The sequence below is a fragment of the Peromyscus eremicus genome, chromosome 11 (genome assembly GCF_949786415.1).
Source record: "Peromyscus eremicus chromosome 11, PerEre_H2_v1, whole genome shotgun sequence".
In the NCBI taxonomy this organism is placed as follows: domain Eukaryota; kingdom Metazoa; phylum Chordata; class Mammalia; order Rodentia; family Cricetidae; genus Peromyscus; species Peromyscus eremicus.
This window is the reverse complement of record NC_081427.1, coordinates 29,173,816-29,188,591: the sequence shown is the minus strand read 5'-3', so window position 1 is coordinate 29,188,591 and position 14,776 is coordinate 29,173,816. Positions and strand designations below refer to the sequence as shown.

The following is a 14,776-nucleotide window of genomic DNA, read 5'->3' as shown; positions in this document are numbered from 1 at the left end:
GATGATGAGCTCTCCTTGCTGAGTTTTTAGTTAGCCTCCTCAAGGAGCTTAGTGGAGGTTCCATAGGATTTCTAGTACAAGCTTCTAATATGCAACACAGAGTTTGAAAACTGCTTAAAAGGTATACATCTATTCCCACATTCTAGTGACCAAATCAGAATTCAGTGTCACCTGTAATTGTATTCTAGCAGAATATCTTGTTAGTTTAATTAAATCTAGTGAGATGGATTTTCAGCACTTGTTTTCAAGTACCAAGTCTCAACTGAGAACCTAAAGGTACTATAAGGGAAACCCTGTTCTATACTGTTGTCTTCTGCAGGCAAAGCAGACGAGCTGAAAGAGAGTTACAAGAAGAGCGAGCTCAGAAGACAAGAAGAAAGCCAAGTGTTAGTTTCCGACCAGAGGATTCCCTCATTAGTAATGGGTCAGAGGTCATCATGGAACCCAAGGTACAGAACAACTTCAGTAGATTCTTCCCTAACTTGCGTGGAACCCTTTGGTATTTTTTGGTGGCTGTGTAGCCTGGCTGCTGGAAGTTTCATGCTGTGGTTTGAGGGTCTGGCCATCATAATACACAGAGCTCTGCTGATTCCCTCCATAAACAGACACACTCAGTGTGGATGGGAAAAACAGCTGGATGGCAAACTGAAAAGTGCAGCTCAGAGCATCTGGCTGGTGACTGTTGTGCACGAAGTCACTCTGGGCTTTTCTCTGCCTTACTGCACACAGTGTATGATGATGTCATTTCCTGTCGGAGGCTGAGATGTCTCCAGGGTTATCCAGGTAGATTTGCTATATAACCTATATTGTAAATCAAATCTCTTTAAGTATTCATTCTGAATTTGGAAAAAAATTAAAGAGATAATTAATTCCATTCATGTATGTTTAAAGGCTTGCTTTTTCCTTTAGTCCTCATGGGCCTGTCTAGAGGTACTAAATGTTTTTGAGTCCATTAAAGACTTTAGGAGGATAGGGTACAGTTTGAGTGTCAAGTCTGCTCTGCTACAGAGACTTGTACATAGTGATTAGTACTTGGTATTAAATTGGTAATACTATTTTTTATTGCTTGACTTGTGGATTACATGAACTCTTGTACAGTTGCTTTGACAGAGTAAACAGGCCTAAAATGATGGAATTGAACCTGTCACTAAGAATTCAATCTTCATAGCTATTAGTTGTATTTTTTCAAAAATAATAAATCCCTTTGAGTTATTAATAGGTTGATTGTTTGGCTCCATTTAGGAACAACTAGGACATTGTGATTCTCAACCTTTGGAAAAATTTGAAATTCCTTTTGGTATGTATACACATGATTAATATAATGTCTAAGTTTAATGTTAAGTCAGCTTTTTAGAAATAAATATAAGGCTGGGCGGTGGTGATGCACACCTTTAATCCCAGCACTCAGGAGACAGAGGCAGGCGGATCTCTGAGTTCAAGGCCAGACTGGACTATAAATCAAGATCTAAGACAGCCAGGGCTACACAGAGGGACTCTGTCTTAGGGTGGGCGAGGAAAGAAATAAATGTAAAAAATAAATGTAAAACTGAGACTAAATTAGTGTCTTAGTCAGTGTTCTCTTGTTGTGAAGAGACTCCTTCACCACAGGACTTTTTTTGGTTTTTTTGAGGCGGGGCTATCCTGGAACTGGCTCTGTAGACAAGTCTGGTCTCGAAATGAGAAATTTGCCTGCCTCTGCCTTCTGAGTGCTGGGATTATAGGCATGCACCCCTAATGCCCTGGCAAAGCAACCCTTATAAGAGAAAGCATTTAACTTGGGGGCTTGCTTACAGTTTCACAGGGTCAGTCCATTATCATCATGGCAGGGAGCATGGTGGCATACATGGCTCTGGAACAGTAGCTGAGATCTTCATCCTGATCTAAGGAGAGGGAGGAAGGGAGGGAGGGAGGGAGGGAGAGAGAGAGAGAGAGAGAGACAGACAGACAGACAGACAGACAGACAGAGACATACAGAGAGAGAGACAGAGAGAGAGAGACCGGGCATGGCATGGGCTCTTGAAACCTCAAAACCTACCCCAACTGACACACTTCCTCCAACAAGGCCACACCTCCCATCCTTCTAATCCTTTCAAACCGTTCCACTCCCTGATGACTAAGCATTCAAGTATATGAGCCTGTGGGGCCATTCTTATCCCAGCCACCGCAGCTACTTTCCTGTTCTGTTTGACAAGGTGGAGGAGGGTCTTCATACTTTGTTTCTTATCTAGTGGAGTAGTGGTTGACATAGGCCTGATCGAGACCATGCCTGCTCTTATGAACAGTTTCATTGTAACATAACCTCTCAAGGCTTTCAGACCACAACAAAGTAAAGGAGTTGTTACGAAGACTTACATACGCCTACATGGCACTGTACAGAGAAAGTCTGCCAAGCTCTCTGCAGTAGAGTGATATAGTTAATCGGAATGTCAAAGGCCTAAATAAGGGAGTTATGGGTGACTATGCCTAGCATTGAATTTGTCATAGAAAATATATGTGTGTTAGAAATGCGAGTGTCAGTTCCGAACAGTGTCATTCGTATGATTCCATTTTTAATGAATGTGTAGTATACCAGTGGATGTGTATTGTGTTATACCAAACAACACTTTGGTGATTCCCTGTATACTTAGTTAAATCATTCATTGAAATCAGTCTTCAGTGTCTTCACCTTTCCACAGGTGGGGGTATGGTAGGTGCTAACCCCTTAACAATGTAGTTGGCTCCTCCCCTGACCAGCCTTGACTCTGAAGCTGTTTAGGGATCTTCCAGGAGTTACCTCATTAGCTTCAACTCTGGTTGCTGTGAATAAAAAAGCTCGCTCTTATTTAAGAGCTTCTAAAGGTGTAGAAAACTGCCTGAAACTAAGAACAAAGACCAAATATGTGTTTATTACGCCCGATTGTTTTATGTCTGTTATTATACCTAATTTATTATGTGTAATTGTTAATCTCTTATTCCATCTGGTCTTCTTAGGCCATCTCCCTATAAAATCTCACTCCAACTCAGACTGCCATAATATATTTAGGACTTTGATTCTGCTCCTGCAGAGCTTCTCTGCTTGGGGAAAGACCACTTGTAACTCATGAAATCGGAATTCATTGTCTTTCCTCTCCAAACTGTTTTTCCCTTCTGTGTTCTCGATCTCCATTTATATTAATATCAACCCAAAAACAACCCCCAAATGCTGCCTTTTACTTTGCCTTCTTACCCAGTTTCTCGTCCCAGCCTTTCTTACCTCCTTTGTTAAACTGCTACAGAACCTTATCTGATGGTCTTCAGTTTGATTCATTCAGCGCTACTTTCCACAGGTGGGGTTAGTTTTCTACAGGAGGTCTGGTCACATGCTTCCATTGGACCTTCAACAGCTGGAGGAGAAGGCTCTAGGTTTCTGGGCTGACAAACGGTGTCCTCTACGAGTGTTCGTTTGATTCACTGTGTCTTTAAGATGTAGTTTATACAGCACCTCATGTAGAAAATGCATTCTGATAACATCCCAACACACACCTTTAGTTACTGTACTTCCAATAACATGTTGGCTTCTCAGTGATTGCTGTCCATATTTCATTGTATTTAAGAAATGTTAGAAGATGATGTTAATACTTCAGCTGGACTTCATTTCCTGGCCTCTGTACGAAAGAAAGCTGTGGGAAGTCAGGATGCAAGTACAAACACAGACCCAGGTAAATACTTGAAAAGTGAAAAAGTTTGTATTACAGCTGGAGACATAGCTGCTCAGTGGTTAGAGCACTTGCTGTCTTCCAGAGGACCGAGTTCAGTTTCTAGCATCCATGTTGAGTAGTTTACAAGTGACTGTAATTCCAGCAGCAGGGGATCTGATGCAGTCTTCTGGCCTTTGTGGGTATCTGTACTTAGGCAGCATATATACTAACACATACACATAATTAAAAAGTAACATCTTTTAAAACTTTGATAAGGTATTTATACTCTTCTCTCTCTCTCTCTCTCTCTCTCTCTCTCTCTCTCTCTCTCTCTCTCTCTCTCTCAGTTTTTCGAGACAGGGTTTCTCTGTGTAGCTTTGGAGCCTGTCCTGGAACTCGCTTTGGAGACCAGGCTGGGCTCGAACTCACAGAGATCCGCCTGGCTCTGCCTCTGCCTCCCGAGTGCTGGGATTAAAGGTGTGCGCCACCAAAGCCCAGCCATACTTTTTCTTTCAGACAGTGATTTAAAAGGAATTTTAAATTATGTGATATTAGTTACTTATTCCACGTTATTCTCCTTAATTTCCTAGGAAAAATTACAAATAGCATTTATGATAACCTGAAATAGCATTTATGATAAACTGAATGTATAATTTAAGTAAAACATCAAATAGAGATTTTCACTGCTAATGTGTTGAAGATCTCAAGTGAGTCTAAAGAATGTTGTGAATTAGACTCCCTAGCCATGAGCTTCCTTCACGGGAAATGCAGCCCTAGAATGAGAGGCTTGGGGTTCTGGCTAGTGAAGTTGGCGTGGGAAGACGACCAGATTGTGGTTAGTCTGAGAGGGCAAGTGAGTGTCCATGAGCAGAAGTGTACGGAACTTTCCCAGGATTCTCCTCTGATTGTCTTCTTATAAATGCTTAAGTACTCACTGATATAATATAGCAAGCAAGCAGTGACAAGTATGAAATATACATTCACAAAGCCAGGTACAGAGCATAGGAAAAGTGTCCTTTCATACTATCTGAACTCCTGGTCCCTGGGTATTCCCATATTTCTCACTTTACCGTGAGAATTTAACTGTCATGTCCCAATGTTGGTTGTTTCCTGTTACCTTTAGACACTCTCATAATGTATCTTAACATGCAGTTTCTTTACACTGTATTGACATCACGGTATGTTTGCAGCAGTGTTGAAGGTGATGCATATGTGTATTCAATATTACTGCATAGTTCATGCATACTAATAAATGCTAATTAAGTGGTATTTAAAATACTTGATATTATGTAATAATCCTTAATATGTTGTTAATTAGTTGTTTAAGTCTGAGAAAATTGGATGGCATGGAACACCTTTTTTGTCATGTAAAATAATGTTGTAGTCGCCTCACATCTGAAAATTACCAATTAGCCTATTTTCAGGAAGGCTTTGGGCTTGTGTCCTTTTCATTTTCTTTGATTTCTACTTACATTAAACATCCCCTTCTGTTGCCAAGAGTATTCTGTAAGCATGTTCCTTTGGCGGTTGTGCCATCAAATATTTAACCAGCTTCTGATTGTTGAGCGCATTGATGTGTACACAGTTTTTAGAGTTGTTTTCTTTCTTCTCTGTTCTTCTCTTTGGGTTGAGGGAAATTGAGCCAGGATCTCATGTGGCCCTGGCTGGCCCATAACTGGCTATGTAGATCCATATGGCCTTGTACTAACAGAGATCCTCCTGCCTCTGCCTCCTGAGTGCTGGGATTAAAGGCATGCACCACCACTCCTGACCTTTCTTTGCTTTTTTTAAGGATTAGGATCTTAGCTGGCATGGTAGTTCATGCCTTTAAACCCAGAGCTCAGGAGGCAGAGGCAGGGGATCTCTGAATTTGAGGCCAGCCTGGTCACCATAATGAGTTACAGGTCAGCTAGGGCTGTGTAGTAAGACCGTGTCTCAAAGTTAAATAAAATAAAGTAAAATCTACACTCAGATTTAAAAATTAAAAAGTAAGCTGGAAATCTATTTTCCCACCACCTTTTACATACACTAATTATCTGTATTTATATATTTAATTTCCTTGTGTTTGTGAAATTATTTTTCTATTTTTTCTTTTTCCCTCATATATTTGAATTTACTTCAAGATAAGGAAGGTACTTCCCAAGAAGTTGATTCTGAAAGTGGTAAAAATCAACAAGTCATTTCTGCTACCTCAGGTGTGAATTCTTTGTTTTCTGAGATTAAGTTTGACTTATTACAGTTATGTCAGCTAGAAAACAGTTTAACCAAGCAAGTGGCTTCATAGAGATAGGATGACAATTTAAATGTTTTTATTTTTTCTCAGATTTTAAAGCTAACCTGTGATTTAAGTTCAAAGCTTCATTAGCAGTTTTTCAGTAAAGTCAATATGACATGAATTGTATTTTACATATGAACTTTCAAGTAGTATTTTATTAAAAACAAAATGGTAGAAAAATAGATTTGAGTCCTAGAACAAAAGCAGAGTTTCACCGTCTGCTTACCTCTATACAGGAAAGCCTTTTTATTTACTATTGATTAAGAGGCAAGTAACTGGTGAAATTCAGATGTCAAAACTTCTTATTTATTTTTATCTTTAAGAAATGATTTATTTATTCCTATTTTATGTGCATTGGTGTTTTTGTCTGCATGTATGTCTGTATGAGGCTGTCAGATCCCTGGAAATGGAGTTACAGATGGTTGTGAATTGCCATGTGGGTGCTGGGAATTGAATCCTCTGGAAGAACAGCCAGGGCTAACTGCTGAGCCATCTCTCCAGCCCCCAACATTTTAAGCTGTAAAAGTTCGCAGTGAGCCCTGTAATTATCCTAAACCCATTATTAAGAGTATGAATTATATCTCAGTGAAACTTAATTAACTATTGAAAGTTTTTAAAGTGTAGCTAATATGTGTGTTTTTCTTAAGTAAAATAATTTAATATATTTAAAATAGAAATAGGAAATTGTAATTTTTTTTACAAAATTTAGATACCTTATTTATCCATGTATGTTATTCATAAGGGTAGTCCTTTGTCTTTGATTATGAATTTCCTTATAGAAAAATGGCCCTTAGACTAGAATTGGTTTAATTTTATTTAATATATTTATACCTAGGAAGCTTCTATTTAGATCTTTAAAAAATACACATTTTTATATTGTTTTGTTACAGATTTGTTGTTAGAAAATTAATGACTACAGACATGTTTAACATTTCTGATTTTCCTAATTTCCAGGCCATGAACGTTTGAATGTTCCTCAGCTCATGATTCCAGATATATATCTAAATGTCAAACTTCCCACTGGAATATCAGAGAAACCTTTGTCTCCTTCCCCACCTCATTTGGTAATAGCCTTGGTTTGTCCATTGAATTTTAATAATAATCTTGTGTCAAACTCATTATGGTCATCCATATAGTACCCCATTTTATGGGTGAAATTAGTATAAAAATGTGCATGGCTTTGTAAGAAAGGACAAAAGTTACTTAAGTGTTATGCCCTATAGTGCTGTAAACTAGAAAGCTCTGACATATCGCTGCTTTCTCCAAGTTAGGCATGCAGATGCTTGCTTGTTGGTAATAAGGATGACGAATTAACACCACCACCCCTTTTGTAGTCATCTAAAATTTAAAAAATGATTACTATGTGTTTAACTCAGGCTAGACACACTTACATAGATGTGATTGACATTGAAGCTGATGATCTGTTGGAGTTACCTGCTAATGAAGAACCTTCAGATGATGATGTTATCAAGCCACAGAGCCATCCCCCAGAAGTCCCGTCGTCTGCAGAGTTGCACTGTATGGCAGCTTCAGTTGTTAATGCTGTTCCCCCTCATACTTTTGAGGGTCAAGGTAATATTTTTTCCCACGTTAAAATAAGTTAAACACACTAAGATGTATTTAGCACTGTTATCCTTACCCAAAATCTCCTAGATCTCTAGATTCATGCTCATGTTGACATTTAGAAATGTTCTATTAACCTCTCAGTTGCCTGGCTTAGACATTTACAGTCAGTGTTTGTATATCTTTTATGTTCTTGATAGAATCTGCAAGTTCTACTCTGGGTTTAATTTCTGAGCCTGCAAAAATGACTCAATCCTGTCTGGATGAGAAAAGCTGTAGACCAAGTGTTATGGAAGTCAAGGAGCCTGGGATCTCCTCAGTGATGCCATCAGACAGGCAACAGGACAGAGGTGAATAGCCAGGATGTGCTGCATGGCCCACCCTCCCTAGATTCCTGTTATGTAAGAAAGAAGTATTGCTACTTGATCATTTCAAAAGCACTTTAAAGAGAAATGGGTAAAGTATATAAATGAAGTTCAACCATGGCTCCAAGCCTGGGACCCACAGTAGTCTGCAAGAAGACTTCAGGTCTACTTATACACATCTTTCTACAGCTAATAAGGCTGAAAATGAACATCTTGTCAGAGTCCTTTAGTATTTTGATGTTTAAAAGGAATTCTCATCTTTGAAAAGAAGGAAAATTCAGGGCCAGTAAAAGCACTCTTGCTCTTAAGCCTGATAGCCCAAGTTCAATCCCAGATCCCATGAAAGGAGGAGAGAACCAGCTCCCTAAAATTGTCCTCTGTCCTCCACACATATATGGTGGCACACACACCGTCTGCCCTACCATCACATACACACACACACAAATGATAAAATGTATGTGTAGGAAATTCTGTAATAGCACATAATAAATACATGGACATGGTAGCCAACTAGTAACTCAGGGTTTTTGTTTGTTTATTTTTGAGATTATAATATGATTATATAATTTTTCTTCCTATCCCTTTTCTCCTTCCAAATACTCCCATATACCCTCTTTGCTTTCTTTCAAATTTATGACCTCTTTTTAAATTAATTGTTCATGTCTGTGTGTATATGTTTAAGCATATATATTCCTAAACACAACCTGCTCCTTCCCTTATGTGCCAAGGCCATTCTGGGTTTCTACTGTATTTTCTCCTTTAAATCTATGTGCATCAGATCTTTCCTGAGGGTGATTAAAGGCATTCCAGGCCGTAGAGAGCCCATCGGCTGAATCACTTTATTTATGGCTCTCAGATCTGTAGGCATTTTCCGTTTTCCAGATTTCTTTTTAATAACAAATATGGGAGAATTCCATAGGCTGGTTGATTCTTCAATATGTTGAGCATTTAACTGCTCCTGAACCAGCTGTTCTAAGGCCTGTAGTCTCTCTGATGTCATAGGCCACTGTCCAACCCAGGCAGGTTTGTCAGTTAACCATTTTAAGGGCAGGGCTGTTGGTACCTCTGATAGTTCAACAGCTGTTGTGCTCTGTTTTCATACAGCCTGAATGGTCGGTGACTGGTTTTTTTATAGTGTCTTATAATATTATTCCTGGAAACATGAATTGGTTTATGGTTTGTTTCTGAGATTGGAGCAATGTTAATCTGGGTACTCCATTGCTGTAACAGATCATAAACCCATAGATTCACAGCTACATTAGCCACATATGGTCTCAATCTTCCCCTCTGTCCTTCTGGCCCTATGCATTCAACCCATCTTGTGCTTTGTCTTATCTGAGATTGGGTTCCAGTTCCTAGGAACTGAACATCTACCTTCTAAAGAGGCCAATTCAGATGCCATGATTCTGGTGTAATTATAGTCACATCTGCTCCTGTGTCCAATAAACCTTCAATTGTAATGTTATTTATTAGTGCCCTTGTCTTTGGTCATTATGGAAATCTGCCAAAGTATGCATTTTATGGTTTTTCTTGGAATTTTTGATTCATCTTTCAAAGCTATTCTATCATCCAGAGCAGTATGGTTTTATACATTAGGCATTGGATCCTCTAACTGTTCTGTGGAGGCATTTACTCCACAGTGACTGGGAATGACTGGACCATGTTTGACTTGGAGGCCTGCAAGAGGCCCCTCAAGGCATTTCCCAATGGTAAAGGATCACCTTACTTGTCTCTTGGTTGACCTGCATTCATTGGTCCAATGTTGGCTTTTGCCACATCTTCTGTATAATCCAGAAGGTTAGGGACTTCTGTTTGGGTTATTCCTAGAAGAAACATTGTTTCTAGGAGTGCCCTATATACAGTTTCTTCTTATATGGCCTGGTTTACCACAATTAAATGTTGGCACTTTGATGTCTCTTCAGGCCTTTGGCAATCGCCTCTCCTATCCAAGCCTCATCATTATAATTATGAGACTCAATATTGACTGTGTGTTGGATTCTTTCTTCTATGGGTACTGATCTGACCTTTAAAGGCACAATTATCATTTTGCATTCTAAATTAGCATTTTTCAGAAGCCTAAGATTGAACTAGTACTTGTCTAGCTTTTTCATCTGATATCGCTCTATTTACAGCTTTAGTCAGTCTTTGCAAAAAGTCAGTAAAGGGTTCTTTTGAGCCTTGTATGACTTTAGTAATTGGCTCAATTCTTGTCCCTGATTGATGAATCTTATACCAAGCATTTAAGGCTGCCATACGGCATATGGACAAGGTGTGTTCATCGAAGGTAGCCTGCTTATTTACATCACTTCAGGCTGCTGATAAATGGGACCAATAGTCAGATAATAAAGAAATATGAGCTAAGCTGAAATGGGAGTGAGACAATATCAACACTGATAACATCTTCTCCTGGGAAGGCTCACCAGGACCAGGACCAGAAACTATCAAACAACTCATGTTTCAGAGCACTTCCTTGCATAACTTGGCCTTCATAAAACTTGTGTGAGCTAAGTACAGAGGGCAAAATAATCTGGTTTTGATGGATTTCTCATTCTGTAACCATTTAGGGACCCATACTAGGAGTAAAAAAGTAATAGCAGGTTGTCAGCCTGTGGGCAGTGACTGGGGAAAGGAAGACAGATGAGTAAAGGATTATCAGGACACATCGTGTAAGTGCTGAGAGGGCTGGTGATGACTGAGCAACACAGCATCTAATCTACTCCAGAGGACAGGCCATTTTAAGAAGAGATACCAACAGTGATTGTTAAAGGGGATGCAAATGGGAGTTTCCTGCCCCAACCACCCGGTCCCAGATAACCAACTCAGAAGCTGAATGTGAATTGTAAATACTTGGCCAATAGTTCAAGCTTATTACTAAATAGCTCTTACAACTTAAATTAACCCATTCCTGTTCATCTATGTATTGCCACGTGACATGTGACTTTACTTGTCCTCTAGCATGTCCTGCTTCCTTGGCTCTGCCCTCCTTCCCATCATCCTCAGGTTGGCTTTCCCACCTAGCTTCCTGTCCAGCTACCGGCCTGTTGTCAGCTTTTTGTTAACCAGTGAGAGTGATATATATTCGTAGTGTAGAAAAGGAATGTTCCTCAGCAAGGGGGCTTGGATGGAGGGAGAAAGTGCATCAGACTGAGAGGAATGACCACAACAGTGCAGTGTTGTGGCACCTGCTGGGTTTGGGAAGTTCAGATTTGTTGAAGGCAGTAGCAAGAGCTGAAGTTTTGGAGGTGGAGGGAAGACTGCCATTGTTAGACATACTGAGACATTTAGGCCTTTAAGGTGAAGGCATTAGAGGCACATGGAAAGGTTTTGGGGAAAAATTATCAAATTTGTGTTTCTAATTCGTCCTATTAGGCATTGTGGATGACAGACTAGACAGGAGAAAAGTAGGGTTTTATTTGAGGTCTGTATTCTGAATCACCAACGAAGCAGTATAAGATGGAGACATGGAGGAGGCTGAATCACCAGTGCTTGATGTTACTTTGGAATAGGAAGGCTAGCAACCCTGGCTTACTCTCAGGCCTCTGGCGTGGGAAACATGGTGAAGAGTAGAGCTGTTCCCTAGCTGGGGACCAGGAAAGAGGCAGCCAGCTAGAAGAGAAGCAATGCGTTGTCTTGCGATGTTTTCTGCTTGGAGTCCGTAGTAACCAACACTGAGTCTAGCTTTTACTGTGTAATGCTGTTGGTTTTCAGAAGCTGCTTTTTGATGCAGTAGCAGTTTGTAAGAAGGGATAAAGGTGACATTCAAATTGCTGTGTGTGTAGAGCTTTGTGGTACTACATAGTTCAGATGTTTAATTTACTACAGAGATAAAACTTCAGCAGTCTAGAAACTGAAATGAATTTGTAAGTGTCTTAACTAGTAATGAGATTTGGAAACTAATGGCATATTGGCTTAAAATGAGATTGTCCTTATCTTAAGTATAATTAATGCTGATTTTTCTCTGATTAATGTTTAGATCTGCTAGAACCAAACTTCCAGTTCAAGGAACAGAGCACAAAATTGGACTCTGGGGAACAATCTCTGCTTTGGACCCTGCTTCAGGATGTGCCTGCTGTTTGTCCCACACCAAGCCCTGCTGCTTGCCCCACTCCAAGGCCTGTTCACCCTACTCCTAGCCCTGTTGCTCACCCCACTCCGAGGCCTGCTGCTCGCCCCACTCCGAGACCTGCTGCTGGAAAGTTAGAACGTCTTACTGCCAAACTCCAGGAGATGGATGAGCAGCTGTTAACAGTGCAGACCATTGTGGAGAACATAGAGCAGGACTTCCCTGCACCAGAAGTACTGAATCTACACTGGGAAAAGGTATCTATTCTTATTTTCTAGTGCTTTGGGGGGCGGTGTGCAGCCTGTGGTGATGGCTGCAAGTCTTTAAATATATAGTATGATTAATATGATATAATTTTAGATATCTGACTTTATTAAATAATGGGGGGGAATTTAAGCTAGAATTTTTTTAAACAGCATTTTTGACAGGCTACATTAGCAGTTCTCAACCTGTGGGTCGTGAACTTTTGGGATCAAATGACCCTTTCACAGGGTCCTCCTAAGACCATGGAAAACGCAGATATTTATATTATGATTCATAACAGTAGCAAAATTACAGTTACGAAGTAGCAACGAAAATAATTTTATGGTTGGGGGACACCACAACACAAAGAACAGTATTAAAGGTGGCAGATTAGGAAGGTTGAGAACACCGAGCTACATAATTACTTGTTTTTCTTTCTTCTGTGGTTCTGGGGTCATTCACATACTAGGCAGGTGCTCTCCCAGTGAGCTGCACTCCCTCCTGGCTCCAGGTAAATCTGTCTTCCCATCTCACTAGGTGCCCATAGCAAACCCAAGTGATAACAATCAGCCATTGTTTCCCTAACCTTGTCAAATGGCACTCAGATGGCCCCCAGCTGAGAACAGCTGCCATAGCTTTTAAGTAGGGAGCCCATGCTCCCTGCAGGAAAGAAATGTGTGAGCTACTAACCAGAATGTGATTTGAAAACACTGTGTTCAATGTCATTCTCCTCTCAAAGATTTTTCTTTTCTTTTTTCTTTTTTTGTTTTGTTTTTCAAGACAGGGTTTCTTGCATATAGTCCTGGTTGTCCTGGAACTTGTTTTGTAGACAGGACTAGCCTTGAACTCAGAGATCTGCATGCTTCTGCCTCCTGAGTGCTGGGATTAAATGCATGCATCACCACCTCCCAGTTTATGTAGTAGTCATTTTATGTTTTTTTTGTTTTTTTTTTTAAACCACAAACTTGGATATGGCCAAATGAATCCTGAGCATCAGAAGTCCTTGATGGCCTTTTCTTCAAAGACCCTCTTTTGAAATTGTCTTCTGAACTAGTAGTAAAAGCATATTTAAATCCAGACACATATATATGTATATGCACACACATGTATATTATATATATTCTTAAGTAAGCTTATAAAATGTTTCCCTAGGACTTTTTCATATATCCATAATGTCATCTCCCCTTCCTCCTTCATCTCCAGTTTTCAACACTTTGATTTGCCAAGTTTAACAGACCAGTTTGCAGACCTGGAGAGACGGGGGACTCCCAGGACACTGTGAACAAGTACTAACTTGGAAGCTTAAGAGCTTGAGTTGAAATCCATGACCTGTCACTGTGGAAATCGCTCACCCCTGGGCCTTGTTTCCTCATCGGGATGTAGAAGGCTATCATGATGGTAGCTAACTTTCTCCCCGATGCGGGACCATGTGAAGTCATTCCTAACCCTTGCTACAGATAGTACAAACTTCCTCTTCACGATCCTGACAATTAGTCACACTAGATTTTATCCTGTTTTCTCTCATTTTGTTGTAGTGTTTTTAAATGCTTGAGATATACATAAAATTATGATATTTGGACATTATCAAAAGGTATAACATTTACAGCAGCTGTTTTCCTGTGTTTGTTTTCTTCCACAGGCTGGACTGGTAGATCACGTTGAATTGTCTTCTGGCCCTGAAGTTGAAAAACCGTTAGCTTCAAAAGCCGCTAGCATTTCTGAAGAAGGTTTGTGCTGCATACCTGGGCTGGTACTGAGGCCTGGCTTCAAAAAAGCACTAGAAATACTTTTTTCATGTGAGCTGAAGCCAGTCCTCCCTGCCCTATACCCAATCTTTTATTTTTTATTTTTATGTTACGTTATATGGGTATTTTCCTACATGTATGTGTATGTACCCCATGCGTGCATCTTGTATCTGTTTTTTCAAAGATTCCACCCCCCTTTCCATTATTAGTTCTTTCCAAGTCTGTGAGTGATACATTATCCTTGTCTTTGAAAACAGCTTAGCTTTACTGTGATTTTTAGGTCATAGTATATAGCTGACTGCAGACTTCTCATTTTTCTCTAATTCTAGTGTTTCCCTGGTCATTTGAGAGACGTTATCCCAGTGTTTGTTGAGTGTACCCTGCGTATATGCTGTTAGTCTAATTGCTGTCTTAATATCTCTGGTTGCTTTAAAATTTACTTTTTACTCATTTTTCTTTTTTGACACAATGTCTAGGTGTGAATTTCTATCTTACACCTAAGTAGATTGATTCTCCAGTTCAAAGGGTTAATGTTCAGAAGTTTGAGTGGTGTCCATCACCCTTTTTTCTCCCTCTGTTCTAAAAATGCCTGTTAAATGTGTTTGGACCTTGTCAATTTAATGTTTTAAACTTACATGTTTATTTGCTTTGGGGTGGGGGGTGCATGCCTGTAAGGCACAGGACAACTTGAGAGAGTTGGTTCTCTCCTCCTACTTTGTGAGTCCTGTAGGTCAAACTGAGGTTGTCAGCCTTGGCAGCAAAAATATTATCTGCTGCACCATCACTCCAGTCCTGGTTGTGTCTTTTGTGTGCGTATGTGTGTTTAATGTTTCATGATTTCTTCATCTTTAGGGCTCAGTGGTGTA

General features: G+C 39.9%; 1 protein-coding gene across 1 annotated transcript in view; it reads left to right on the top strand.

Moving 5' to 3' along the window:
* The window catches only part of Cplane1 (ciliogenesis and planar polarity effector complex subunit 1), a 98,354-nt gene that overhangs the window by 63,402 nt on the left and 20,176 nt on the right, over positions 1 to 14,776 (top strand). Inside the window, exons 36-44 of the mRNA XM_059276716.1 lie at positions 320 to 449; positions 1,243 to 1,297; positions 3,573 to 3,677; positions 5,780 to 5,851; positions 6,886 to 6,995; positions 7,308 to 7,503; positions 7,695 to 7,844; positions 11,833 to 12,179; positions 13,805 to 13,892. Of these exons, the coding sequence (XP_059132699.1) occupies positions 320 to 449; positions 1,243 to 1,297; positions 3,573 to 3,677; positions 5,780 to 5,851; positions 6,886 to 6,995; positions 7,308 to 7,503; positions 7,695 to 7,844; positions 11,833 to 12,179; positions 13,805 to 13,892 (1,253 nt within the window). The remainder of the gene's footprint in view (positions 1 to 319; positions 450 to 1,242; positions 1,298 to 3,572; positions 3,678 to 5,779; positions 5,852 to 6,885; positions 6,996 to 7,307; positions 7,504 to 7,694; positions 7,845 to 11,832; positions 12,180 to 13,804; positions 13,893 to 14,776) is intronic.